A 26,458-nucleotide genomic window follows, 5' to 3' on the forward strand; every position below is an offset into this window, starting at 1 on the left:
GTATAATGAGATGAGACTTGTTCTTCTGAGTTGTCTTATCCAGGTTCCTTACTAATACTCTGCAGGCCTCAGAAGAATCACTGCTCTGGCTGGGTACGCGTGGAGCAGGCCTTCCTGCAGGCAGCGTTTATTTGACGTTTCCTCTTCCGTTGCTCCTAAGCACTGCAAGAGACTTCTTGAGGGGATTGGGTTTGCCCGTCACTGTTGTACCAGAATGTCTTTTCAACAAGGTGCTGATGAGACTGAAGTGGCTTTGATCTCAGAAATAATTTCCTTGGATATTTTTCCATTGTTGGCTCTGGAAAGATGTGGGTATTGCGTATTAGCCATGATACCTGCTTACCTGTGGAGCGAGCAGGGAGGCAGTTTCATGTTTTGTTACTCCCTAGCATTTTAGAGATGTCGTGGGTTTTGTTGCTATACTGTACAGTTAAAGCAGGCTTGTGTTCAAAATGATTGTGAGTAAATGGGAAAATTTCCTAACATCGAGAAGAGAAGTGATGATTGCTGAAAATAAACTGCTCTATGGGAGCTCAGGTATTTCAAGCCTGCTCTTTAGCCACTCATCATTGTTTCTATTCAATTGCTGGTATTGCTTTGCAGCTGGAGGCAGCTTCTTACTCTAAGTCTGGCTGAATGAAATATTTATAATATTGCAGGACATTGTTCATTTCTAAACTCTTACGCCATTACAAATACATAGTTTATGCGTGTTTTGAAGGGTTTTACTAACTGTGAATAACACTAATGAAATCCATGCTATTCCTCTTGTTCTTGGCAGATCTCCCTGTATCAGGTACTTTAATATTAAATGCTGATACAATCTCAGGTTGTATGATGCAAAATGTAATGCTCCTGTGGGATATGTTTGGATGTTGTGGATTTCTAGCTGAAACTGGTATGAAAATGAGTTATTTTTCCATAATCTTTGTGCCTTTTCCTTTTTTTTTTTTTGTTTGTTTTTTTGTTTCATGGTTTTTGGTTGTTTTTTTTTGTGGTAAATGGCCATGTAGTTGTAACTTTAAAAGCTGTTTTCAGTCGTCTTAACCTTACTGTAAGGATTTCCTGCAGAAAATGCCCTTGCTTAGTTTTATCATAAATGCTGCAGCTTCTGGAAACAGCCTCATTTCTCACTGATAGCAAGTTTTTAACCCCCATCATGAGGAAGACAAACACCATAAACCTGCAATTGCTTGGGTAACGCTGGGTGGGTTCCACGTGGTGCTTGTACTGGGCTGATGTACGTCAGTGGCAGGATCAAGCCAGTTAATTTGATCTAGCTCCCTCTTTCTGCGTAAGGCAGAGGGTCCACTGCCACATCACTGGAACAAATCTTGTGATTTTTGGAGGGACCAGCCTGCTTTCCGTGAGCTGAGCAGGCCTTTGCAGTGATTTGATGGGCATGTTCTGAATTCACTAGACAGTACTTCTAATTCCATAGCCTTCACGTTATCTTTAAAACTGCCAAGCTATGTGCAAAGGTTGCCATAAAAAGTTGTGGTGGAGTGTAAAATTCAGTTTTCCTTTCAAATGGTCAATATCCAGTACATTTTACTAGTAACATGTCCTATGGCGTTCCTTACTTCCTAATATGCTCATACACATTTGCTACTGCATGATGCAAATGAAGTATTTTAAAGTAAATTAGATAAGATGTTGCAGCACGTAATAAATTTATGTCTGTTTTCCTTCAACATGGTACATTATGACAGTTTAACAGAACTGAGGTATCTTGGTAATGTTTTTTTCCCCCTTCAAGACTGCAACCTAAAAGTCAATACAAGGTAAAGTGTGTGTTTCTACCACAGTATTTCCAAAAATGAGAATTGTGTGGTGATATGAAACAGTGGATTTAAAATAATAAGATGATTATTTAGCAATGATAATTTAGTAGTTTCCTTTATATTTCCACTTTTTACTCTCTGGGACTTATAACAGTGTAGGACATAATTTTTGATGCAGATTTGATGCTTTGAAACATTTGCTCACTCAAAATGCTTTTTAAGTACATTTTGTACATTATTGTAGATGTATTTACATTCTGTTATTTACAGAAGTGCTGGTGGCATCAATATGAGAATGTAATTTAACTCTTCTGTGTGGTTTATGAAACTGTATCCCAATAACACTGAATATATATGGCTGTCTTCAAAGACATAACAAATGCTGACAAGAGTTTTAACTTGTTAATGGGCTGTAGAAAATATTTGGGATAAGTTATCCTCTAAATGAATACTGAAAACAACCCCAAGCTCACACAGCTTTAAGTAATATGCAACCATAGTTTTAAGAACTATGATGGCCTTTTGAAATGGGTGGTAACATACTTGTGCTGGGAGCGTGCCCACAGCACTTATCAAAGCACGTGATAACTCTTCTTTGCAGTTTTAAGATCTCGCTGAGGATTCTTTGGCTTTGCCATGTTCCTGTGGTTTTCCTCTTGCATTGTTAATAACAAAGACAGTTTAATAGGTTTAACAAACATTCTCTGAACTGGATAATCAGTGTGCTTTGCTTCTAGTTAGCTTTCTTCTTGGGGACCCCAAAGCACAAAACCTTTGTGTTTTGTTTATGTTTTTCTTTTTCCTTACAAAACTTTATAAGAACAGACAAAGCGGTAGGCAAAGTCCTAGATTATTATTTTCTGCTTGATTTTCTTTTTAATGTTCAAAACCGTAATAATTGCTTAACATCCCTACTGTATAATTCTTACTAGTAGTTTTATATTTCTAAAATTATTTAAGTATCCCTTTATTTATTGCATATTGAGAGGATAATTTGCTAGCAATGATAGAATGGTAGTTGTCTAAGGCTATGGCATGAGAATAGAAAAAGTTAAATTACATAAACTTTCTGTATCCTGCTAATTAAGAATTGTATTCGGTTTAACTTTCAAAAGGTCAGAAACAATAAAGTAGTGAAAATTATCTGCTGCAGGTAATTTTTGTCTTCTATCAAAACCTTAACGGGATTTGAAAAGAATCATCGTATAGCTGTATAATATGTATGTTAAAGCATATAAACCATAAATACCTTGTAAAAAAAGTATGAAATTTTTTGTTTTGGCTTAATGACTTGTCAGCATTGCGTTTTAAAAAAATCATAATCCTGTAGGATTCTAAGATGCATATTTTACTAGTGTTTTCTAGCTGAACTGTAGCTTTAGATGCTGATTGTCTTAGTATTGCGTCTGTGAAATGGTGTTTTGGGCTTGTTTACGTAGAGAAATGAGTGTATTGTAAGAAACATCATCCATTATTAGACATCAGTGAATTCATAGGAGAGCATTCCTGAGGCACTGGAAATGGACACAGACTGAATGTATTTCTGAGCATGAATATGGAAATAAAGGTTTGGGATTGATTTGTGTTAGCATTCTGTGTCTTTTTTTGTATGTGGTTTCAGTGATAGAATGATTTTAATAAAACATCAACTGGTCTCATCCAGCTACCCTTTTTATTAGAGTGTAAACCACCTCAAGAGCAACTAAGCTACAACACTCCCAAGAATATGACAAAGGTCAAAGACTTTAAAATGGTACAAGACTTAGAAAAAAATACATTTTCTAAGCTGCCTTAAGTGTGCCTAAATACCTACTTAATAAACATGGCAAACGTTTATTTGGAAAAGTAAATAATCAAACTATTGCACAATGTAATAATAAATATTATAAGGCAGTTAAAGAAGTTGTGTTAATTGGACTCCTTAAGTAGCTAGCCATGTCTAACCCTGTAATTTTGCACAGAGCAAAGGTGCCTCTTGCTCTGCAGTTAACTGATTTATTAGCAGGAGAGTTTTTAGGCTGCTGGTTGACCCAGTGTTCTCCTGAGGGGCTACAGCTGTTTCCTGGGTTAATCCTAAACCAGCGTGCTCGGGCCAGCGTGGAAGGGTGACAGGAGTTTGCCTTTTCCAGCCAGCTGCTCCAAAGGCACCTGGAAGAAATGGTGGTTAAGTTGCTGTGGGCCCAGTTTGCCCAGACCCAAGCAAAAAAGCCTTTTGATACTGAGAAGACTTTTGATAATCTGCAGACAGATGTTCTTTTGCAGACCCAGCTGTACTTCTGGAAGAAGCTGACAGCCCAAACCCTTGATCACTTCTCTTGACTATGTGTGTGAATATAACAACTTTCTAACGTATTTCCAAGGAAGACCAGAGTAACTAAAATATGCTGAGTTGTTTGGTCTTTGCTAACTTTAGCTGCCTTGGGATAGGGATCTCTAACGAGCAGCTGTGGCTGGTATGAGTAGCTGGCAGGCAACAACACAGCTGTATGCAAAGTGTCTCCATCCACATCCTTACTGCCTTTGTGGCTGCAATTAAAGATCTGACGATACGGCCTTGTCCGTGTTCCTGAGTAACGCTGGCTCAGCATTGGTGGCTGTCGCCTACATCTGCAGTCAGTGCCGACCTTGAAGGTCTTGTCAGAGCTGGGATGCGTCTGCTGCTCCTGCTGCACCGGCACTGGATAGAGCAAAAGCAAGCTAGGAGTTGTGTCATGCCAGGGGGCTGGGGCGTGTGCTGAGCCTAACGACACCACTAAGACTCTCCAGGTAGGTTGTTTTGTCCCATTATCTGCTGCTGGCCATGCTCCAAATCCGTGTTGGTGGTTTCTGTCCAGAAACTGCTGAACGCAGACAAGGCTTCCAGGAAGACCCCTCTTTTTTACCTCCTGAAAATACTTCAGATACAATTATTCATGCATGGTTGTTTGTACTAGAAGGTTTAAGAGCAGTACTAGCGGGTCTAGAAGCATCTGTAGGGTGATGTCAGCCATAGATGATGTAATTGACATTTTCACATATGTCAATAAGCAGAGATTAAACAGGCATAAAAGGAATCACCTGTTAAGCACTATGATCCATACCATGGTTCATAGGACACAATTAGTTTGTACACTGAGGGATTACTTGAGTTCCTAAGTCTTATACTGTAGTTTTCTTATGAGCTGGGCTTGATTTACAGTAAGGCTACAGGAGTCGGTGAGTGAGGATTAAATTAAAATTTTTCAGTGTAATTTGCTCTGACCTTGGATTTTGTGATAGTGATTAAATTACGTAAACAGTGGATTAGTTTGTTTAGATTTCTGAATCCCTTTGCCTTCGAGAAATAGCATCTAGTCTATAATTCCCTTCAGTGGGACTTGAAAGGGACATAATTTCACCCATACCTGTGGTGTAAGTACATTGTGAATGGTTGTAGTGTGGTTTGATGATCAGTACCAGGCTGTGAGTAAGCTTATCACAGGATTAAGCATAACACTCAGCTCTGTTGCAGTCACCTTCTGTGTCTGAATGTGTCTCTATGTTATGTCCAAGGAGTTTGTATTTATGTGTTTGGGTTGTGTCTTTCCTTCAGCTGAGCTTCCTCTAGTTCTGCTTCAATCCAACATAAAAAAAAATAAATTTCTGTCTTTCACACAAAAAAGTAATTTAAGGAAGTAATTGAAGACTTGTTACTTGTAGTCACCATGGCTTTAGGAAGGAAATTAATGTTCATTTAAGTTGTGTGAGATGGATAGCAGCTTTATGGAGGGAAGTGTGTCTTGCCCAAGCCAGTGAGGGCTGGCTGCTTCAGAGGCCTTTAGGCAGACAGATGCATGGCAGGATTTTCTTCCAAGCATTTAGGCATTTTGGATTTAAGTATGAGTTTGATGCTTAAAGGTGATTCTAAATATTCTTGTAAGTGCCTAAGAGACCTTTGAAAAAAATGGTCTTTAACCACCACTTTGTAATTTGCTATCTGAAAGTCAGTCTTTCATTGAAATATTGCACCTCCTTGTCAAAAAAAGTACAAAAGCTTCAAAGATGTGGATTGATTTGTTCTCGCTGTAAGGAATAAGTGTCTTTAAATTGGCTAATAAGAGTTCACAGCTGATCTACGACAACTGAAAAGAGCAAAACATGAAAGGAATAGTCTAGAATCGCTAGTGCTAACAACAGCAAAGTGATTAAAAGTGTTTAGAAAGGATTTCTTTCAGAAGTAGTGGTCCTTAGAAAGAGTTGGCGTCTTTCTCCCTCCAGTTCTTAATTTGGAATATCTGTGGGCAATTAGTGGGTGCCTTTCCTTAATCTTAGATGGAAGCTTCCTTTGGTGTCTGTTAAAGCCCGGGTTAGAGTATGAACATGAATGTGAAGATGATATTATTAGCCATGGTCGACACAGCATTTCTTCTTACTCCTGGAATGTGATCTCGGTCTGTAATACGCTGTAAGTAAGATTATCTTAGAAAATAATTATTTTTGACTCTCCAAATAACAAAGCACTGTGTGTCGGTATGCCTGTGGCAGCAAAGAACTCATCCTCTTGGCCCGGTGCTGCTCGTGGTGGTTACCCATTCCAGGGTAGCACTGGGTGATGGCTGAGTGCAGCCCCTCCTGTTGTCCAGTGACCCTGGTGGGCTTCTGCTGGATCGAGCCACATGTTGTGTGAGACAGCAGATGGTCACTGGGTTCTGCACATTGCTGCAGTGGAATAGGGAGCTATTGCACTTGGGTGTGTTCATCATGTGGCATTTTTAATCGTTCTCTACGGAAGATTCATGTAGGACTACTTATGTAGTAGCCAGGACCTAAATATATTATGCCATGGGAACATTGAATGTGAGACCAGTCAGTTTAATTCTGATGAGCTGTTGAGGTACATCTATTGTAAACGCCAGCAGGTGGTGTGCACAGTGCTTTGAAGACACAGATTTTACTGTACAAGAAGATATTTCTATTCCGCTCATCTTGACCAAGGTGTTCAAGAAAAGATGGTCTAGATAATTTGTCTAATGTTCTTTGTGGCCTGCTATTCCTGCCTCATTTCAAACAGTATTCAGATAGGCAGTCAAGGAGTATGAGGGGTCCTGTTTATGGGGTAGGAATTGGAGGACATTCCCCAATTTGGTACTTCCTAAAGAAGATAAAACCATGATACAAACGTTTTTGAAGTATAGGGATCTTGGGTTTGCTAGCCCTTGGAGATGGCATTTTGAATGACTAACTAGGCTGTAATCTGCATGTTCCAGCCTACTACAGAAGGTTGGAGGTGCAGCTCATGAGGCAGGCAGTGCTGGTGCTGGAGTCCCTTGCCTTCGGAGGCTGGTGGGGCTGCGGCTGGAGAGCAGAGCTCCTGCTGCTGACAGATCCCTTGCTAATCTGACAGATCCCTTCTCGGATCCCTTGACTGGCTGTAGGAGCCTTGCAATTTCCCTGCACATGAGTCTTCCCACATTTGCTTAGCTAGCTACCGATTAAGTTATTTTGTGGACTTGTCGGTGACTCAGTCTGCAGTATGATTTGCTGAAAACAGCATATATTTTACAAATTACTTTACTGGTATTGTGAAAAAAGATTACTCACTTCATAGTAACACTGTTTCCCTTGCTGAGCAGGCTAAGCAGCATAAAGAATACTGTGACCCAAGTTAAGTTCAAAGCTATAGTTAAAGATTTAATTAAGTATGTATATATGTCAGTGCATTAGCTAAAGTTTATCTTAATTCATAACTGTGTGGAAGTTACTTAAAAAAGGCTTTAAGCAACAACAGCAAAAAATTGAGCTATATGATGCCTTTATCTGTAATCATGCAGTTATGCACATGTATCGTGGTACCAGCTATAAAACACAGGTCAAAAAAATACTGCTTTGCTATGGCTTTACATTTATTACAGGAGCACTAGCTGATGTACCATGGTCTTCTGCATCAAAGCTGCTATAGTGTTTCCAGTGAATCTACAAGGCCACAAAATAATTTAATTGGCAGCTATCTAAGCAAATGTGGGAGGACTTGTCTAGAGGTAAACAGCAAACTCCTACAGCCAGTCAAGGGATCTGAGAAGGGATATGTCAGATCAGATATCTTTGATAAGTTCAGAGAAATTAGTTGTGATTTTTTTCTTGTTAGATGGTCTTGGCTGGTATAGAGTTAACATAATCTCAAAGTCTTAAAGTAATGCGTTGCTGTAAACAAAAATATATAACAGTATGTATCTGTATTTGCATGGTAAGTATATTTGGGTAAAAACATCTGTAAAGTATCTTGAGTATTTATTTTAATATACTATAGAAGCAAAACTATTGAGAGACCCTGAAGGAGATACCTGACCTGTTTTCTCAAAAACTGCAAGGTTTCTGTTTCTGTGGATACATTCTCATTGTCTTCCAGTCTCATCCTCAAACCTAGAAGCATTGTTCAAGTGGAATTTGAAGGTTTTGTATATTTATCCAGAATTTCCAAACATCTGCAGTCTTCTCTGAGGAGCAGTGTCAACTGCACTGCTGGCTATTTGGCACTCTCAAGCTTGCTTGCTGTGTGTATTCCATCAAACCCTACAGCGCATGCCTGGAAACTCCACGTTTCCAGTAAATATTGGATGGAGCTGCGTGTGCATGGTATGCTCTCACAGCCTGAAGTGCTGGACTTGCTGAACCCATAGTACTTTGTGCATAAACACAAATTCTGGATAGGGCTGCTGCAACTCTGCCAAAAATTGCAGATCCTTCTTTTGAACAAAGTTTTCCAAGGCCTTCAGTTTTTCCAAAGACTTAGCTTCTACATCTGTGCCTTGGCCATAAACGAATAGTTGGATTTTTTTTTTTATTTTATTTTATTTATTTTTTTTTTGCCAAACTCTCTCAGGATGTTTTCAAATGCCAAGCATTTGTGAACAATTTTTCCTAGATACATGTGTGTGTTTATATGTATGTTTTATATTTGTGTGTGTGTGTATACCTGCTTGGGTATAAAATCAACTATTGTAGTAAATGTCCCATTCTTAATTGTCTAACTTGTTCGTTTGTTTTCAACAGGCAGAAATACTCAGTGTCCTCAGTCACAAAAACATCATTCAGTTCTATGGAGCTGTCATTGAACCTCCAAATTATGGCATAGTTACAGGTAAGGATTTTTGTCTGACCTTTGTTTCAATTTTGTAGAACTCCAGTGTTAGAAGGTATTGGCTTTACCCAATTTCAGTGTTTTGCTAATTGCTCTGTCCTTCTTTGGACGTTAGAGTGCTCAGCACCACCTGCCTCAATGTAAATTGGAGTGCTGGAGGTGGGAACCAGGCTGGGAGCGTGGCTGGTAGCAGCACAGAGACAGTTGGAGCCTGGGGTTGTCTTCATACACAAACTCAGCACTCCTTCAAATAGAAGCTTTTACTATGTTCTCTTACCCTGTTCTGTAAATTGATTTTCCATTTTAACTGACGTGTGACAGAAGTAGAGGTTCTCATGATACAAAGTTCTGGCATGTTTTGTAAAAAGGAAAGGCTTGAGAGACTGCTTAGAGCAAAGGTGCACAGTGAGTTCTGCCTGTATTGAAAATAGGAGAATCTGCACTGGGAACTTCCCAGCTGTGGGAAGAGCTTGAAATAGTGGTTTATTAGACACCATAAGACAACTCCATTTATTCAACTGGAAACTAGGCTTCATTCGTTCTCGTGTTCTCGGAATTATGCAGAGGTTGGCTTTTGTGGTTTTGTTGGGTTTTGGGATCTTTGGAGTTTGAGTGGGTTTGGTGTATTTTTTTCTATCACCGTTTTAAGCTCCCTTGGGAGTTGGTCCAGATACAAAATTACATAACAGATAGTGTAATTAGTCCCTTTCCTGTATGGGAGAAACTAGGTAAGATAGCAGTAGAAAATAAACCCTAAGCAAAGAAATCTACCATCTGCTGAAACACATGTTTGGAGAGGTAAAAACCATCAAAGCGTGGATTAGGAGACATGTTTTGGCATGTCTGTAACACTTCAAAGAGTGTTATGTGAAGAGTAGTCTTTGCACGTGGCACAGTGTAATACCAGTTTGAAACACTGCCATTCAGGTTTTTACTGGTTCTCGGATGGTGGAGAGAATCTGTGAAAATTCAGTTATTTCTACCTGTCTCTTAGACATCCAGTTATCACAGTAGATGGCAGTGTAATCCGGTGGGAGCACATCTGCAATACTGCGCTGTTCAGAGCATGGGGAGCTTTACTTACGGAGCATCAGCCTACTGGAGGTCACGGTGTTGCAACCAGTACTCCAGAGGGGCATAGGTGACCACAGTCTATGCCACTCGGAGGATGCACTAGTGACAGCATATAGGCAGGAACTTGAATACCTTCTCAAAGCACTAAAAATTTTATAAAGCTAGTAAATCAGGTCATGTAATTTTACTATAATTTATAACATAAGAGTAATAAGTGTCGACCAGCAAGCAGAGTAACAAAGGAGGTATGTAATCAACAACGCAGGGTGATGTCTGTGTCAGAAAGGTCTCAGTTTGGTCTCACAGAAGGTTAATGTTCAAAAGACATTTGACCTGCTTGCCAGTCACAGGACAGAAAGCCGCTGAAGTAGTTCATTATGTCATTGGGAATGGGGACTCTAACCATCTGTGAGAAAAAGACTGTGCTGTGTAGTCCAACCACTTTGTTACTTGGGGAGCTCTGATTCCACCCTGGCTAAAGAAAAAAGCTTTAACAAACTGCATTGGTTCTCCCTGCAGCTTCCAAGGAGACTGCAGTCCCGTGGGTTGGAAGGGAAGCAAGGCTCTGTTTTCCCACACTATTTTCAAATGAGAGAATGGCTACTGAGAGAAGAAATTTTAATTGCACTTGAAAGACCTTTTAGAAAGTTTTTCACTCCATGATCTTCTGGATGGCCTTCAGTGTTGCAGACTTAATCCCATGTTTAGTCAGAGATCCATTTCTTACAAGGGAAAATCTCAAACAAGAAGAAATCCCGAGGAACTAATATTTCTTCAGAGTGATGGAGATGAGAGGGCATTCAGCCAAGCATTGGCATGTACCAAGCGTTCACTGCACATAACAGCTTGCGTGGGACTGTCAGAGAGTTCTCTGCGAAAGGCTGCATCTGCAGTCAAAACACGTTTCCCTGCTGGGATGTATGTCAGTGTTCTAACTGATCATCCTGCCTGGTGAGCTGCTAACGTGGATCACGTCATTCTAGGTGTGACTGGCTGTCTCTGTCAACAGCGGTCTTGATGTCTAGCTTTCAGATCTGGTTTTTGACCGCAGCTGCCACCTCCCAAAAGGTTTTCAGAGCCTGTGACCCCTGTCTGCACAGAAGCGTGTGGTGCATCCCACAGCCCATCGCAGGGTGGGTCCAGTCAGGCATTCAGAGCATTTCTTTCTAAAGCAAATACCTCTTTTCCATTATTGACAGAAAATTATTGTCGTGATATGATTTCCAAATCTGTAGGCTCCTAGTAAAAACCTGTGGCACAATAAATACATGGAAGAAATACTAAAGGATTGAGCTTTGTTGATTGACACTTGCTTGCCTCTGTTCACACAGAGTGGCAAAGGGCTCGGGGAGCTGCGTTGTCCCTGACCCTGGTAGCTCAAGTTATGCATTGTAAAGGCATGCAAAGCGTGCAGCCAACCTATTCCTGAAGAATCCATTTATAAAACAGATGATGACATCATGGGTAAAAAAAGCTCATGTTTTAATTGAGGAAATGTGCAGGTCAGCAGCTTACTCCTCTTTTGGTGACATCAGAAGCAACATTTCTGTCTCCTGCAGTGGCTCCTTTCAGCAGCAGGTCCTGAACCTAACTTGCCGCTTGAGTGTTTACTTTCAAGGGAGTTCCAGTTTTCTCCCTCTTTCCTTCCATTTAGTGCCAGAATCTTCTCATATGACCTACCATGTTCTAGGCTGCAGAGCAGTTTTGTCCCAGAGCTTCCTTCCCCACGCAGCAATCTCCCAATGGTTTTGATTTCCTTGATAAGGACCAATGTTTATTTTTTATGCATTTAGTCTGTCACGTATCAATCATTAATATTATTAACCACAATTTGGATATATTTGATGTACTCTTAGAGGGAATGATTTTGTGGCTGCTTTGAAATAGCTGAAATTGAGCATTTCAAATGCCAGCTGCTTTGCCACCTTTGGTATGAAGATTTTGGGAGTCTCGCAAATAGGTGTTAAATTCTGCCTGAGAAGCATGCTGAATACCCTTGGGAGAGACTGATGAAAAACTTAAAGTTGCTTCTTGCATCACCCTGGTCTTTGTGCTACATGGGCTATACTGGGTGGCATGTGCCCACTCTGTCTTGGCCACCAGATAGAAGAAAACGTGTCAGCTGCTTCAACTGACCAACCTTCTCTTGTTTTTTCGGTGAAACATGAATGAATACTAAACAAGCATAAAGCTTATTTAATAAATACTAAGCAGAGGAGCTACAGCCTTTAGATTGCTGAACGTGACCTGCAGCACATGGAAATCTGCTTACCTCAGGGTCAGATCTCTAGTTTCATCATTCCATGTTTTTCATGAACAAATGATTTGATCTGCTACTCTGTTCCTCCATGGAAATAGGAAAATAAAATTTTAATTTCCCTTTCTACTTGCAAACCCTTTCTTCCTAACAGAATATTACATATATAACACCTAGTTTTGCTTAAAAAAAAATATATTAAAAAATCGTCCTTTGTTATGGGGCATGATTTATATGCAGTACTGCTTACCAGTGGGGCGTATCCTCTGTCTTTGGAAACAGGTTTTGATACCACAAAATTCTCATCCATTAACTGTTCTTCTGATCAGGAGCAGCAAGTTTAGATATGCCAGAAGTTCAGTTTATATGAAAGTGGTGTTATGGAGGTTTTAGTTGTCTCCAGTTTTACACCCAAATGCATGTAGGTGTAACTAGCTTGTTATTCCAGCTCTCAGCCCCATGAGCTCTGACAGTTGGGCTGGATTCCATCTGCCACACTTGCAAACACCAACAGGCCAAAAATTCCCTTGTTTATATCCATGTAATCCTGCTGTGGGTTTCTGTAGGTGTACTTGAGAGAAGTTAAGAAAAAGGTCTGTTGATCCTGAACAAGGAGCATCCAGAACTTTTTGCTCTGGAATTTGAATTGCTTTGCCTGAGCTTTCTAGACACCAGACCTTTCTAATGCCTTTTCATTTTAATGCCTATTGTTATACATAATTGTACCTTTTTTGTTTGTTTGTTTACCCGTAGCAGTAGATTATATCTGTGTTGGGATAATCAGAACAGACTATGACTCTTCTACTACTGTAATAATAATATTAGCTGCTGAACCCAAATTCTTTGTCATTAAGCCAGAGGCTGACTGCTTTCTGAACTGGCAGAGTTTCCATTAGATCTTTCAATTTAGATGCAGTGTTCTAAAATGTCATGTGAGTGAGTTTGTTGTTGTTTTTTAACAGAGTATGCTTCTGCTGGCTCACTGTTTGATTACATTAATAGTAACAAAAGTGAAGAGATGGATATGGATCATATCATGACCTGGGCAACTGACATAGCTAAAGGTAAGCCAGAGAAGCGGTGCATTACTGTCTTACACAGCCAGCAAAGTGTACAGCTGGAGATGCTTTCCTTAGGAAGGCTTTTCTGACTTCATATACTTTCTTATTCAAATCAATAAAAAAACCCCAAACTAACCAAATGTACATAAAAAAAGCAAACCCTATTCACTGTGCTTTTTAATACGTTCCTGGGTTATTAGGAAACCAATTTCTGGAGTGAAAATGGCTTCTATGAGCCAATTTTACTTCTGGTTTGCCCCTGAGTCCCAAGAGGATAATTCTGCTGATATAGAGTAATTATGAGGTAAAGTGCATAATTATCCTTACATTTGATTGGAATTGGGACGTTTAAGAAAGCTAAGGACTTACTCTGAGCAAACATACTGAAATTCCTCATATAGTAATGCAGAACAAACTGTTTCATCTTTTGTGTTCTCTGTGACCGCACAAGAATTAGTGTAAACTAATGAACAAAGAGTAAACTCGTATCTTGGCTTCCCTGTGTGGACACCACCTTAGAAAAAATAACCAAGTATGACATTAAAAGCCATTAAAATACCCATATACATGCTCTGAGAGATATATGAGCTTTGCTTAGAGTTTTTTACTCAGATTATGGGAAACTTTGCTTCTCCTGCAGGATATCAATATGGCATACAGGTATGCCAGCTTGTAGGGAGTGCAGTTAATGGCAACCAGAACACATGACTGCTGATACGTGATGGCCACACTCAGCCTGCCTAACTAGATTGCTCCCTTGTTTTGTGTAGGAATGCACTATTTACACATGGAAGCTCCAGTCAAAGTAATCCACAGAGATCTGAAGTCCAGGAATGGTAAAGTAGCAAAACACTGAAACGCTTTGCATTTGCTGTTACCTGTTAATGTAGCCTTTAAATCTATACCTCAGCTTTGTGAACAAGCAGTACTAACACACACCTTGGGTCTCATCAAGCTACGTATGTTGAGGCACAGAAGAGCCTGTTCCCTCCTCCCCATCCTGAGCCTCTCTAAGCTTCATTACAGTTAGAGCACTGTGGAGGGCTCTTTCAAGTTGTGTCTTGCTGACCATGATTGTACCCAGCTTAGCAGCTGTCAGACAGTGCCTGGACACTCCTCACTTCCTTTTTCTATTTGGAAAGGTTGAGTACCAGAAAAGGCTGGCAGACACCAGACACAATAGACTGGATAAGGTCTGTTATTTCTTACCTGAAAATCTTACCTTTACTGGGGCCTGTTTTGGCGTTTGACACATAGATACTCATGCTGTTGAGTAATATGCACTCAGTGTGGAGCTGCACTGGTTAGTCTGTACTTGGCAGTTGACAACCATTTCTGAAATTTGCTGAACATTGCCTTTTAACTGAAATTTTCACTAGTAATAGTAGTGGGGTAGGAGGGACACAGATTTTAATAATGCACACAGGGAGATAAGTCAAGAAGAGTCTAGATCTCACCTCACTTGAAAGATTTCTCTTTTTATTAATGAAACTTTCAGAGAGCTTCTTGTTAAGCCTAACTAGATTGGGGAGAATGGAGTTTATCTGTGTTTTATCTATAGCTGTGTTGCTGCCTTTGAACTCAGTAAGGCCTGAAAGGTTTTGCGTTTGTTCAGAGGCTTGCAGGTCAGCAGATCTTCTCTAAAGCTTCTCAAGGAAACCAGGACAATTGTGCATGTGTGCATGTTCAGGTGCTGGCTCACCATAAGATCATTTTCTTGACAAAAAGCAGTCTTTTGCTGTAAAAGTGTGTTGTGTTTATTTTTAATAGCATTCTTGTAACCTATTGTTTTTTCATTTTCAGTTGTTATAGCTGCTGATGGCGTGTTAAAGGTATGAACACTTCATTTGTAGAGACGTGCTGCTACTTGTTTTGATGCCTAATGAATGAGGTTGATACTCTAATATCTGTTTATTTTTTTATTTATTTTTGCCAGATCTGTGACTTTGGTGCCTCAAGGTTCCACTCACATACAACACACATGTCATTAGTGGGCACTTTTCCATGGATGGCCCCAGAAGTTATCCAAAGTCTCCCAGTGTCTGAAACATGTGACACATATTCATATGGAGTAGTGAGTACCTCTCATTTCCCTATGTGTAGTAGCAGTTCTCTAGTGTGATGGAATTAGAGTGATGCAAGAACAATTCTACATAAGGATGACAAAAAATACCATGCTTGCTTTCAAGATTGACCCATAATTTATAATTATATGTTTGAAAATTATAGGGAGAACAATGTCTTGCATGTTTAGCAAGATCCTTATCTGATTAGATTAGCAGCATGCCAGTGTGGGAAGTGCATGCTTTTCCGAAAGTATTCAGCTTATGCCTGAAGGGTTGGAGGAGCCACTGAACAATCTGCATCATGAACCTCTGCTTTTGTTTTTTGGTGGAACAGAGGAGAAGCCTGTTTTGCAATAGGTGTAAACAGGATGAAATGATTAGGGTTCCACTTTCCGTAAAATGGGAGCATTGCTTATTTTATATTAAAAAGTTAGCCACTTCTCCATGCTTAATCGTTTAAATGACCCTGCTATCATTAGCTGTGAGAATAGAGACTGTGCCTTTTGTGGAGGTACAGGTCCCATCTGAAAATATAGAAAAGGCCAGCATTGCTTTGCCATTTTTCTGAAGGGGGAACAATCAAAGTTCATCAGAATCTCAGGTTTGCAGGTACAGTAATGTGAATTATTTCTCTCTGTCCACAGTTAAACTCTAATTTGGTTTTGCTGTGTTTTGCTGTGTAATACAGAATAGGCTAGAAATAGCCGTACTGGTCAGACCAGTTGTGTGCCTAGTGCCATAGCCTTTCTCTGGCAGAGAACAGGAATGAATACTTGGGGGGGGGAAAGGAAGTGGGTTTGTAGTTTCCATGCATAGCCGTGTATTGACCGTTTTTGGTTGTGGATACAAGGGTTGGTGGCAGAATGAGGAATTCTTTCAGTACCTGTCAAGTATTGCCTCTTTTTCTTTGAGTGGTGAGAGGAGACAGATGTGAGGGAGGCACTATGGTTTTAAGCTAGCACCTATGGCTATACGTAGTTAAGCTGATGTCCTAATGGAAGATGACTTAACCTTTTTCCAGTCAGTTGTTCATAGTGAAAAAATAGATGAGAGATGATGTGGCATCGCTGACAAATGAAAGGCTGAAGATTTGCAAGGAGGAAGAAAAAGCCTATATTGGCAGATCCAAAATCCTTGCTTGCTTTACCTGAACTAGGTCACAAAACAGTAACGGAACATAAGCTAACAAATGTAAATGTTACTGTAAACTGTTACTGGAAGCAATTACATATTATCCACTGAAGGGAGACATTCCCGTTTCAAAACAGAGCAGAAAGGTTAGAGAAGAAATTCCAGACATGGTCTTAGAGCTCAAACCGCTTCCGTAGTCATCTTGGTGTGAATTGACTTTAAGGAACATTGTAGAAGTGGGAGAAGGTAAGAAATTGTTTAGTATCTTATCATGTCAAGTATTACCAGAGCCTTGGGAACAGTATGTCACACAGTCTTATTTTTCCTCATCCAAAAAGTAAAGGTCCTTTGACTGTTCTGTGCTTGGAGGTAAAACTCAACTACTCAACTACCCTCCATATGAAAACTGTTCGGTGTTACCAGAATATTTTAATGTGGTTACGGGTGTATATTGCTACTTTAGTATGCCTAATAATACATGACCCTCATATTTTAATATGTTGTTTTTGAGCTAATGTGCTCTACTGTGGGTGGAAGCTTATGAATTCATAAGCACTTAGGAATGAATTTCTTTTTATAACTCCAGTCTTGGAACACCATTGTTTTCAGAGTGGAGTTACAGGCATAGAAATGAAGAATGGCATTGGCCCAAGTTCTGTGTTGATGAAATTACTGACATAATGGGGTTATTCCAGCAAGAAATTGTCCGAATATAACATTGAAAGATGGAGTCTCCCAATAATAAGTGTAAGACTGTCAGAGAATTAGCTAGGAGACTGAAAACAAAAAATCTTAGAAAGGGTGTTTTTGTCTTTTCAAATCATTATCATCTATAAAAACAGAATTTAAAAATCCCTTTTCAAAGTGTAACACTTGCCAGCAGCTTTTGTGCTAGAGAGACAAATCTGCTTTTCTTCAGTTAAAGTCTTGTTAACAAAGAACAGAATCCTTTCAAATGTAAACTAGTAAGATGCTAGGAATAGATACTCTGTTTGCAATATTTGTTGCCTTCCCCATGGTTTTCTTTAATTTCTTTTCTGCTGTTGTTTTTTTTTTTTTTCCCCTGACTGGCTTTTCTTTCCACAAACCACTCTGTGATTTTAAATATTCTGCTTAAGGTGTGCGAGAGCTTTTTTCCATGAAGTGTCAAAGGCTTTCTGCAGCTTTATCGGTCAGAGTTGCTCCTCCGCTGTAAAGAGTTTTCCTCTTTGTGAACAGTTGCATCCCTGTTTATGGCTAATGTTCAGATTAGCTTGTCCTGCTTTTCATAGGTGGTTAAAGAGGTCCATATATTCTCTCTGAGATATATAGTAAACAATTTATAATACTGCCATGAAATGCTGAAGTTAAATGTTCCAGGAGATCTTGCACTTCCCTTCAGCCATGCTGTGATTTTTATCCATTTTCAAGCCTATACTCTAAACAAGATATCAAGTGTTGCAAGTCATCAAGCCAGAAATTGACTTATATGTTGCTCTGTGTGTTGCTCAAAAATGATTCCTCACATCTCTTCCAGACATGAAAGTGTATGTGGGATGACAGTGTTCACTCTAAAAGCTGTTTTGAAATCATGAAGATATATGCTTAGAATGTGTTACCCTGGCAAAATTTTTTGCAGTGCGTAGTTGTGTATCAGTATAAGTGTGTTTAATCGTAGAAAGCTTATGTGATGTAGCTGAATTATTTTAACACTTAAAAGAATAAAAAAGTAAAGCCATTAATTGTCTGTTGGTAGCATAGAGACTGCCGTTAAATGTAGCAGCTGTTATGCTCCTAGCAATAGTTCATACATTGCTCTAACTATGAGGACATATGTTATTTATAGAGGGAATGTTGGCCAGCTCCAGGGGTTATCCCTTGCTCTTTTTGAAAAGAATTATGAGATCTTTAACTTCCACTTGGATCAATGCAGAGAGGACTGACCTAATTTTCATGCCTAAGGGCAGTACCTGTAAGAGTACAACACTTTCTGCTTATGCTGTACTTCTCTTAATTGTGGCTCCTGACCCTCATCTGTGAACACTTCCCTACCAAGGGAAAACATTTGGGTTTTTTCAGTGAAGAAGTTCAGACTGTTTGCTTTTTCTCAAATTACTCATTTGGATGTTCCTTATCCTATATGGCACTTTGAATCTTCAGCTTTGCACTGGGTTGGGGATGTAGGGGTTTTGTTGTTTTGGGTTTTTTCCTTTTGGTTGTTGTCACATAGTTGAGAAGATATGAACTGAAATGCGCAGCTAAGCTTACAGAAATAAGTGTGTGAGCTTTTTCTGAAGACCATATAGTTCTTATTATAAGCTTCATGTATAGGATGAGCATTCATACATTTGTCTCTCCTTTTTCTGTTTCTCTGTATGCAAAGAAGAGCCCAACATCTTCAGAGGCTACAGGTTACAAACCACTATATTAAATGATCTTGCTTTGTTTTCCATCATTATATCTAGCTTGGCTGTTTCTCTGTGAGCACCTGCTGTCTGTCATCACAGAGAAGTGATGTGATCAGGAAAGCAGGTGATGCTCACCATCAGAGATGGGAGGGGAAGTGAACCATGTCAGTCTCAATTAAATTATACCAGAAATGGAAGATAGATTGATTTCCATATGAGGTGAGCTGGGGAGCCAGTTCTGAAAATGAAGAGAATGTATCTCACAATAAAGAGGCCAGGGTAAGTCAGGCTTCTTTCTTTCTGCTGCTGAATGACCCTGGGGACGGGAAGAGACAAATGGGAATGCAGAAGATAACCCATTTGCTGCTTTTTAAAAGACTGATAATGCAGTTATCAGTCCTTATCTGATGACTCAGGGTAGCTAATCCATGAGATGGGGCTGAAGGTCCTATAAAACTGAAGATAGAGACTTGTCCCCTTTGGAAGGAAAGGCTTTATGTATACCATTGGCCTGAATGTGCATTGGTTTAGATCATTTTCTAAACCTGTGTAAATAAATACAAGGATTTCTGACATCCCACTTTTCTATCTTTTACTTTCTTCTACTATGAGTAAAAATAAGGTGTATTGTGTCAGATTGTTGTTTTTCTCTTGAACTCTGTTTTATGTCTTGAAGTGTTTTATGATAGCACTGCTAGTTTAGGAAGGCAGTGATCCGTACCAGCAGTGGAAATAAACACTAAAGGTGTCATGATAAAGGAATTCAGTGCAAAATGTTCTGCACAAATGTACATGCATGAGTGAAACGAGACAACCCTTAAAATTTACAGTCTTCTGAAAGAAAGGTAGCAGAGTTTTCCAGCTCAGGGCTCTTGGAGACATTTAACATGTATTTCATTATGTTCTTTACTTAGAGCAGTATCTAAATACATCTTCCATCTGATGGGCAAACTTGAGTTTTTTCTCTGTGGCTTCATGGTACAGCTGTACCGATGAGGTGGCTCTGCAAGGCTGCTCAACTTCATGTTGGATTTGGCCCAGGGGCTTTTGTTTTAAACTGGCTGTTTTGTACGCTGCATTTTTTGTCTGAAGTATATGGGACTGCTAAGTTATTTCCTTCTCTTGCCATTAAGTTTCCTTCTCTACCAGTACAGCGGTGATAATTGGAATTACAAATTGAGGTGCCTTTGAATACCTCTGTGATAGCTTTTCCCAAATATTACTTATTCCCATGAAAACTCTCTTTTTACTTATTTTTCCAAGATACCCTTACCTTTACTAATCAGTGTTCTGACTCTAGCAGAACCATTCAAATAGGTCTATTGATGGACTACCCTGTTCACTTGATTAAATGCCCAGCTCTGCTTCCATGCATTGTTTCTGCTTGAGCTGCATCTGCTGATATTCTCACATTTTCTTTCTAATTAACTTCATAGTTGGCCAGAATACATTCAAAATGATGTAGCTGGAATAAGCCTGGGAACTAACCCAAATAGTGAGGATGTAGATACTTGAATACAGAGACTTGCATAAAGATCTTAATGCATTTGGTCAGATCCTACGTAAACGATGTCTTTGTTGTTGTTACACGTGGTATATGAGCAGAAGAAAAAGTTTGTATGTAGATAATTGTAACAAGCTATGTATATGAAGGTTCTGATTAAAAAAAAAAGACAAGGAAAAATAAAACATATACACAAGTGAAGGTACAAAGGGCCTCTTAATTTGGTTCCAATATGTAGCCCCTATGGTAGAAAAACTAGTTGGATTCATTGGCTTGAAGCTTTTTTGGTGATGCCAAACTCTTTTCTACTGAACAGCTTAGATTCTCGGGTACTGTGTTATTAGAAGGCTAAAAGCATGCAAACTTATGAGATCTTTCTATATCTAAGGACAGTGCATCTATAAGATACCAAGGAGAACAGAGTAATTTTCTATATGCTGTGTATGTTTAGTTTAACGTAATCACATAATTGGAGATAAACAATTGCAGTTTCACTTGCAAAATTATGTTTAGTATTTTCATAGGCTATCGCAGGAGCCAAATACCTTTTGGGTCATATTCTGACTACTGAGAAGCATAGTTGCAATCGTATAGAAATATTTTTAAATGCAAAATGCCTACAAAGCAAAGATGTGTCTAGTTGGGACTGAGAAGGAGAGGAGGAGTTCATTGTCTTCCCAAGTCTCAACTGCCAAATGTGGACTTTATAGTGTACAAAGAAACTAAAAAGCATTTTCCATGGCTCTCACAAAATTGCAGGCATTAGACCCCACACAATCCAGTTTTTCATCTCTGCTTTTCTGTAGAGGAAAAAGCAAAAACATTCAAATTAATTTAGTGAGAGGATCTTGCATACAAACACTGGTCCAAGTTCCTGCAAATGGAAACTGGTTGCCTGATAATTGGATACAGAATAGTGCTATATCAAGGTTTAATAATGTATTTAAAATACAAAGTACAGAAATAAAAATTCTTTTCTTTTTTTCTGTTCCAGGTTCTCTGGGAGATGCTAACAAGGGAGGTCCCCTTTAAAGGCTTGGAAGGATTACAAGTAGCTTGGCTTGTAGTGGAAAAAAACGAGGTAAGACTACGTTTCTACATTCAGGTACATAGATCAGAAAACAGTATTGGGGTTTTGCAAAAGACTTTTTCATCTTCTTCAAATTGAAAGTAAGTTCACGCGTATGGAAAGATTAGCAGTAGGAGCTAACACAAAGGGTCAAAGTGATGTTATTCCTCATGAATGGACCCTTTACATCTAATTGTTGCAGCTTCACGTCGTGATGCTGTAGATCAAAAATTGTACAAGTACTGTACTAGTTTCTCAGTCTCAATTGTAAAACCTAGGGGTTTGTTCTTAGTGATGAAAGAAGCCATTGCGTCCAAGGTAGGGGAACAGTTTAACTCCATCTCCTGCGTTTAGGACATCTTTTTACTGGCCGGGAGTTGATATATCTGTAAGAGACCTTCAGCTACTTCAACTTAACTCTCCCAGCAGGAGTCACTATAGTACAAGAAACTGCCGCTTAGATGAAAATTTCAAAAATAAAAGAAGAAAAAATAGTTTTAAAAAAAGAGAGAAATTACAGTTTTGCCACCTACGTTCAACACTACATTGAAGATGAGCTTCTCACTGGTATCGGCAAGGCTGTGGCATAGCTGCAAGCCTCCTCATGCAGAGTCTTTCCATTTCAAAAGCACTTCAGTGGTGTAAACACCGTTTGTACAGTGTCCCCAGCCTCGCTTTTCTTCTTCACACAAATTGAGGCTTTCAGTTAGTTGGACATGTGAGCGTATATCTGAACACATAGTCCCTTGATATCAAAGACAGTAACTACATTTAAAAAACATTTAAAGTTGTGACTGTACCACACACAGACAAGCATGGAAATCCTCCACAAAGATGAAACCTCCTCTATCTAGACACAGCAGAAGCTTGGGAAACATTACAATGGCGAGGCAGTGGCTGTACAATACAGGTTCCTATTATTCTACATAAACTGTTTCTCAAAATGCTTCAGAGTTAAACAGAGGAGTTAGGTTTCCTCCTCTTAGTTTAATTTTTTTTTGTTGGTGTTTTTTATCCCCTCTTTTTTTTTTTTTTTCTCCCCCCCCTTCTATTTGAGGACTGGATTAATTCTGGTGAGAGATGCTGTGATATACCAATTAGTTGGAAATGCTGCACTAACAGTGTGAAGATTATGAATGTGGTCTTCTACAGTGTTTATCAGAGCAGGAGGCACAAAGAGGCTCCTTCTCCTAGTTTAGGAAAAGCCTCATACAGCATTTTGAAGGACAAACTATAAAGCCTTCCATCAACAGCATTTGTTTCCTGTGCATACCATGTGCAGTTTTATGTAAGGGCTTCAGAGTGGCATTGGGAATGTTGTAAAGAGGTGTGGTCGTACGCTGAAAGATGTCAGAGGGTACAACACACATTTTCTACAGTTCTCCAGAGCAAGTAACTGTAAAATACAATACAAACAAAATGTGGATATGGCGACTACGTGACTCATGGCTGAGGAAACCTAAGGGGTGACATTTTCAGAGCCAGCTGTTTGTCTGCCAGGTGCCACTAGCCTGTTGCTACCATCTTCTTTGGAAGGGTGCCAGGGAGCTTAGAGGGCAGTAACACTTGCTCACATAGTTTTTATTTCTTCTGGCCATCATTTAGGGAGCATGCCCAGCATAAGTCTTGTAAAAGTCAGCTTGTGCTACTTTTCTTCATAGCTTCTGTGTGCCAAAGCAAGTGCAAGGGTCAGATTCTGCTGTCAGTTCAATCTGTTGGCATCAACGGGGTTGCATGGTTCCAGTTCACAACAGAATTGAATCACTGTTGAGCTAGTCCTTCATTTTTTTGCACTGCAAGTCTCTTGTTAAAATCAGTGTGGGGCTGAGGCTAAAACATAATTGTGTAGGGTGAAAAATCCCCCTTCGCAAAGTCTGAGCCCAACAGATGAAGTGGATTTGAATGATTCTGTATGGGTCTTTTTCAACTCTTAGCATAATTTCACAGTGTTTTGTTTTCTTTTTCTAGTAGATTTCTATATAAGTATATATTTTTTTCCTGCGGAATATTAAAACACAAGAGTTCAGCTTATGCTAGGTGTAATCTCATAATCATCTTTATTATAATATGACACTTTTGGAACCTGCTACCTCTATATGGTATGACAGATAACATTCTGCATAAGTGAGACGCACATAAATGGTAATTGCAACTGATTTTCCACCTCCTGGAACAGTGAGGGTTACACACAAGTACTTCAGCAAGACTAGCCAGTGTATTTTTAGGCTAATGAGTCAACCAGAGATCAAGCACCAGTACAATTTGTTTATGCATTGTACAAATTTCTGTGTATTTCTTGCACAGAAAGCTTTGCACCTTAAGGTATTACATTATTTTAATGATCATACTCCTGCAGTGCCCTGGGTCTGTATCTCATGTTTCCAGTTTTCATGGTGTTCAAATGCTTGTGGAGCAGCAGAATTTGTTAACTCTTGCTTTGGCTGCTGTGGCTTGTAAGGCTTTGCAGGTCATGCTGCAGTAATACAATGGTACAGTTTGAGACAACTTGCTCTGCTTTGCTTCTGCAATGACAATAGTTGGACTGATGAAAGGGTCTTCCTGGCAGGTTGATCTGAACAGGACTGTAATACCTGGTTCTCACCTGTTACAGGACAGGGAACCCTTTTTCCAGTCTGACCCCTCTTATATTTGGACTTACTTTCACTGAGTAACTGTTTCTTATCTATGTATGTTTTTTTAATTTAGTATGAAACATGTGAAGTTGGTTAACGGCCTTAGCTGGAGCAGAGGGATCTCCTTATATGTGTAATGTTGTTGGGATGCACATTTAACCAGCCAGAGAGGCTTCAGTGTCTCTGTGTGTATATATGAGAAAGGATTTGCTTTTAGGCTTTCCAGTCTGGAGGCAGAGTCTTTAAACTAAAAGTCTTCTAAGACTGGCTGAGGGAATCTTTTCATGGTTTAAAACTCTCAGCAAAGGAAACCAGACAAGCTTCAAACTGACTCTCTGTAGTCAGTGGTCCTGGCTGTAACCAACAACTCCCTGTCTTCAGTCATCAGGAAATATTTATATGAGTTCACGGTGCTCTCTGAGTGCTTTCTGAGATCTGCATGTCCTCATTAATCCTTCTGACCACAGGCTCATGAAACGTCTCTTGTGTCATGTAGAGCTTCACTTAACTCTTTTTCACTCAGTTAATGTGATCCATATTTCAGCCATTTGTTGTATCAAAAGTGATTATAGTATTGTACAGCTGGATCATCTGTGTGGGAGAAAGGAATTAAGGCAGGCTGTATGTTATGCCTGCCTCGATAAGCATCTTAGAATACCATGCAGTAACCTCCACAAACTGCTATGTTTTAGTATTAAAAGCTGTTTGTCTCATTTTTACTTCCTTGTCTCTGAGCTTTCTTAAGGAGCTCCATTTGTGCATTAGTTCCATTCCTTCCTTACAGGTCTATTAATTAATTGTACATCTCGCTAGTGTTAGTAATTATGATTTTTCTTTAATAATAAGTTTTTGTATTGTGTTCAGAAGAAAGAAGAGTGTGTTTTACTACTTTTGATTGCATTGTTCTTATAGGAAATCTGTTAGTAGCGGCTTAAAGGGAAATGCTTCCAATAACTGGTACATTCTCTCTCCATTAGAGATTAACCATTCCAAGCAGTTGTCCCCAGAGTTTTGCGGAACTGATGCACCAATGCTGGGATGCCGATTCAAAGGTAATTTAATGGGTGTTTGATTTCTATACCACCACCTCCTGCCTTGTTTTGCCAAGTGTGTTAGCATTTCTTTGGAGGACAAGTCTCAGCTAACAGTATCGATGCATGCTGACAGACACATTTCTTCACAAAGGTAGGTGGGGCTCTCTTTTTAATGGGTTTACATATATATACCTAAATGTCTCTCTTTCCCTTTTAATCAAGAGTGCTACTAACTTACCTGGCTACTAAAGACAATGGCCATAAACAATGTGAGATGGCAACAGTGTAGTCATTTTGGAGCAAGAGAAAAATTGTTCTTTCCTGTTTTCTTCCAATAGTCAAAAAGTCTGTAAAATGAGGGTAGAAGCAGCAGCAATGCATTCTAAATTAACATTAAACCTTTCCTGATCTTTTTCCCTTAGGACTTGGAATGATGAGCTTTATATCAATTCTGCTGTAATAAGAGAAGTACTGTAATATACTCTTTAACCATGAAAACAGAGTAGACATACAAGTTAAAGAACCAAACTATTGTCAGTATTAATCTGCCCCTACAAGAATAAACTACAAGAGAAATTAAAGAGAGTATTTAGTCGGTAAAAGTTTTTGTATATTATGGGAGTTAACATTCTTTAAATGGACTCTGCTACCATCCTGTTGTACATAAAACTGGCTGGAAAGAGCCTGTGGGCATACTAGCTTTATTACCAAGGATTAGTATCCAATTCCTTTGCTTATGAAGGTATTTGAGAGAGGGAAGTATAGTATATAGAGGAAAGGAAAGGAAATAGTACCTTTAATAACTACTCCCAAGTGTCAGCATCACTAACAAATGCCATAGAATAAGAATTACTGGAACTGCTTTTCTGTAATTGCAGCACATACTAGATGAGCTTGCACTCTGCCTTGATTTAGCTACATATCTAAGTGTCCAGAAGGCTGTTGCTGTTTTTCAAGGAGAGGGAGGGATCTGCATGTTGTAAAAGAAGGATGGTCAGCCGTCAGGCAGAGTTCTGTCTGCCTGAGTAATTCACCTGGCTGTGAGCTGGTTCCTGGGAGCAGTGCTCCCGGAGGTGTCTCTGATGTGTGCAAGAGTGAATCTTGTGTTTGATGGGTTTTTCTGACAGTCTCCTCTTTGCTGCTTTTTTCATGCAGCTTCTCTTCTGTTAAGCAATTATAAATGCTTTGTTCACATGACTGAAATGAAGTAATCTCTGGTCACAGTTTGGGCATGTGACTGACTTATTCAGTCACGTGTTGGGAAAGGTTCACTACTTAAAGCTCTCAAAATGCCTTGATAAAAGGCTGTGTGGCCTGCATGACCAAAAGATGGAGCACACTCCTCTAAAATACTGCTCTGTG

General features: G+C 39.5%; 1 protein-coding gene across 6 annotated transcripts in view; it reads left to right on the plus strand.

Moving 5' to 3' along the window:
• Positions 1–26,458, plus strand: part of MAP3K20 (mitogen-activated protein kinase kinase kinase 20) — a 92,175-nt gene that overhangs the window by 22,620 nt on the left and 43,097 nt on the right. For all 6 annotated transcript variants that reach the window (XM_040602586.1, XM_040602587.1, XM_040602589.1 and 3 more), the window contains 7 exons: positions 8,793–8,880; positions 13,174–13,275; positions 14,043–14,108; positions 15,076–15,104; positions 15,209–15,346; positions 21,355–21,441; positions 25,040–25,114. In XM_040602586.1, coding sequence (XP_040458520.1) covers positions 8,793–8,880; positions 13,174–13,275; positions 14,043–14,108; positions 15,076–15,104; positions 15,209–15,346; positions 21,355–21,441; positions 25,040–25,114 — 585 coding nt within the window. The remainder of the gene's footprint in view (positions 1–8,792; positions 8,881–13,173; positions 13,276–14,042; positions 14,109–15,075; positions 15,105–15,208; positions 15,347–21,354; positions 21,442–25,039; positions 25,115–26,458) is intronic.

Source organism: Falco naumanni, chromosome 8 (assembly GCF_017639655.2).
Source record: "Falco naumanni isolate bFalNau1 chromosome 8, bFalNau1.pat, whole genome shotgun sequence".
Lineage (NCBI taxonomy): Eukaryota > Metazoa > Chordata > Aves > Falconiformes > Falconidae > Falco > Falco naumanni.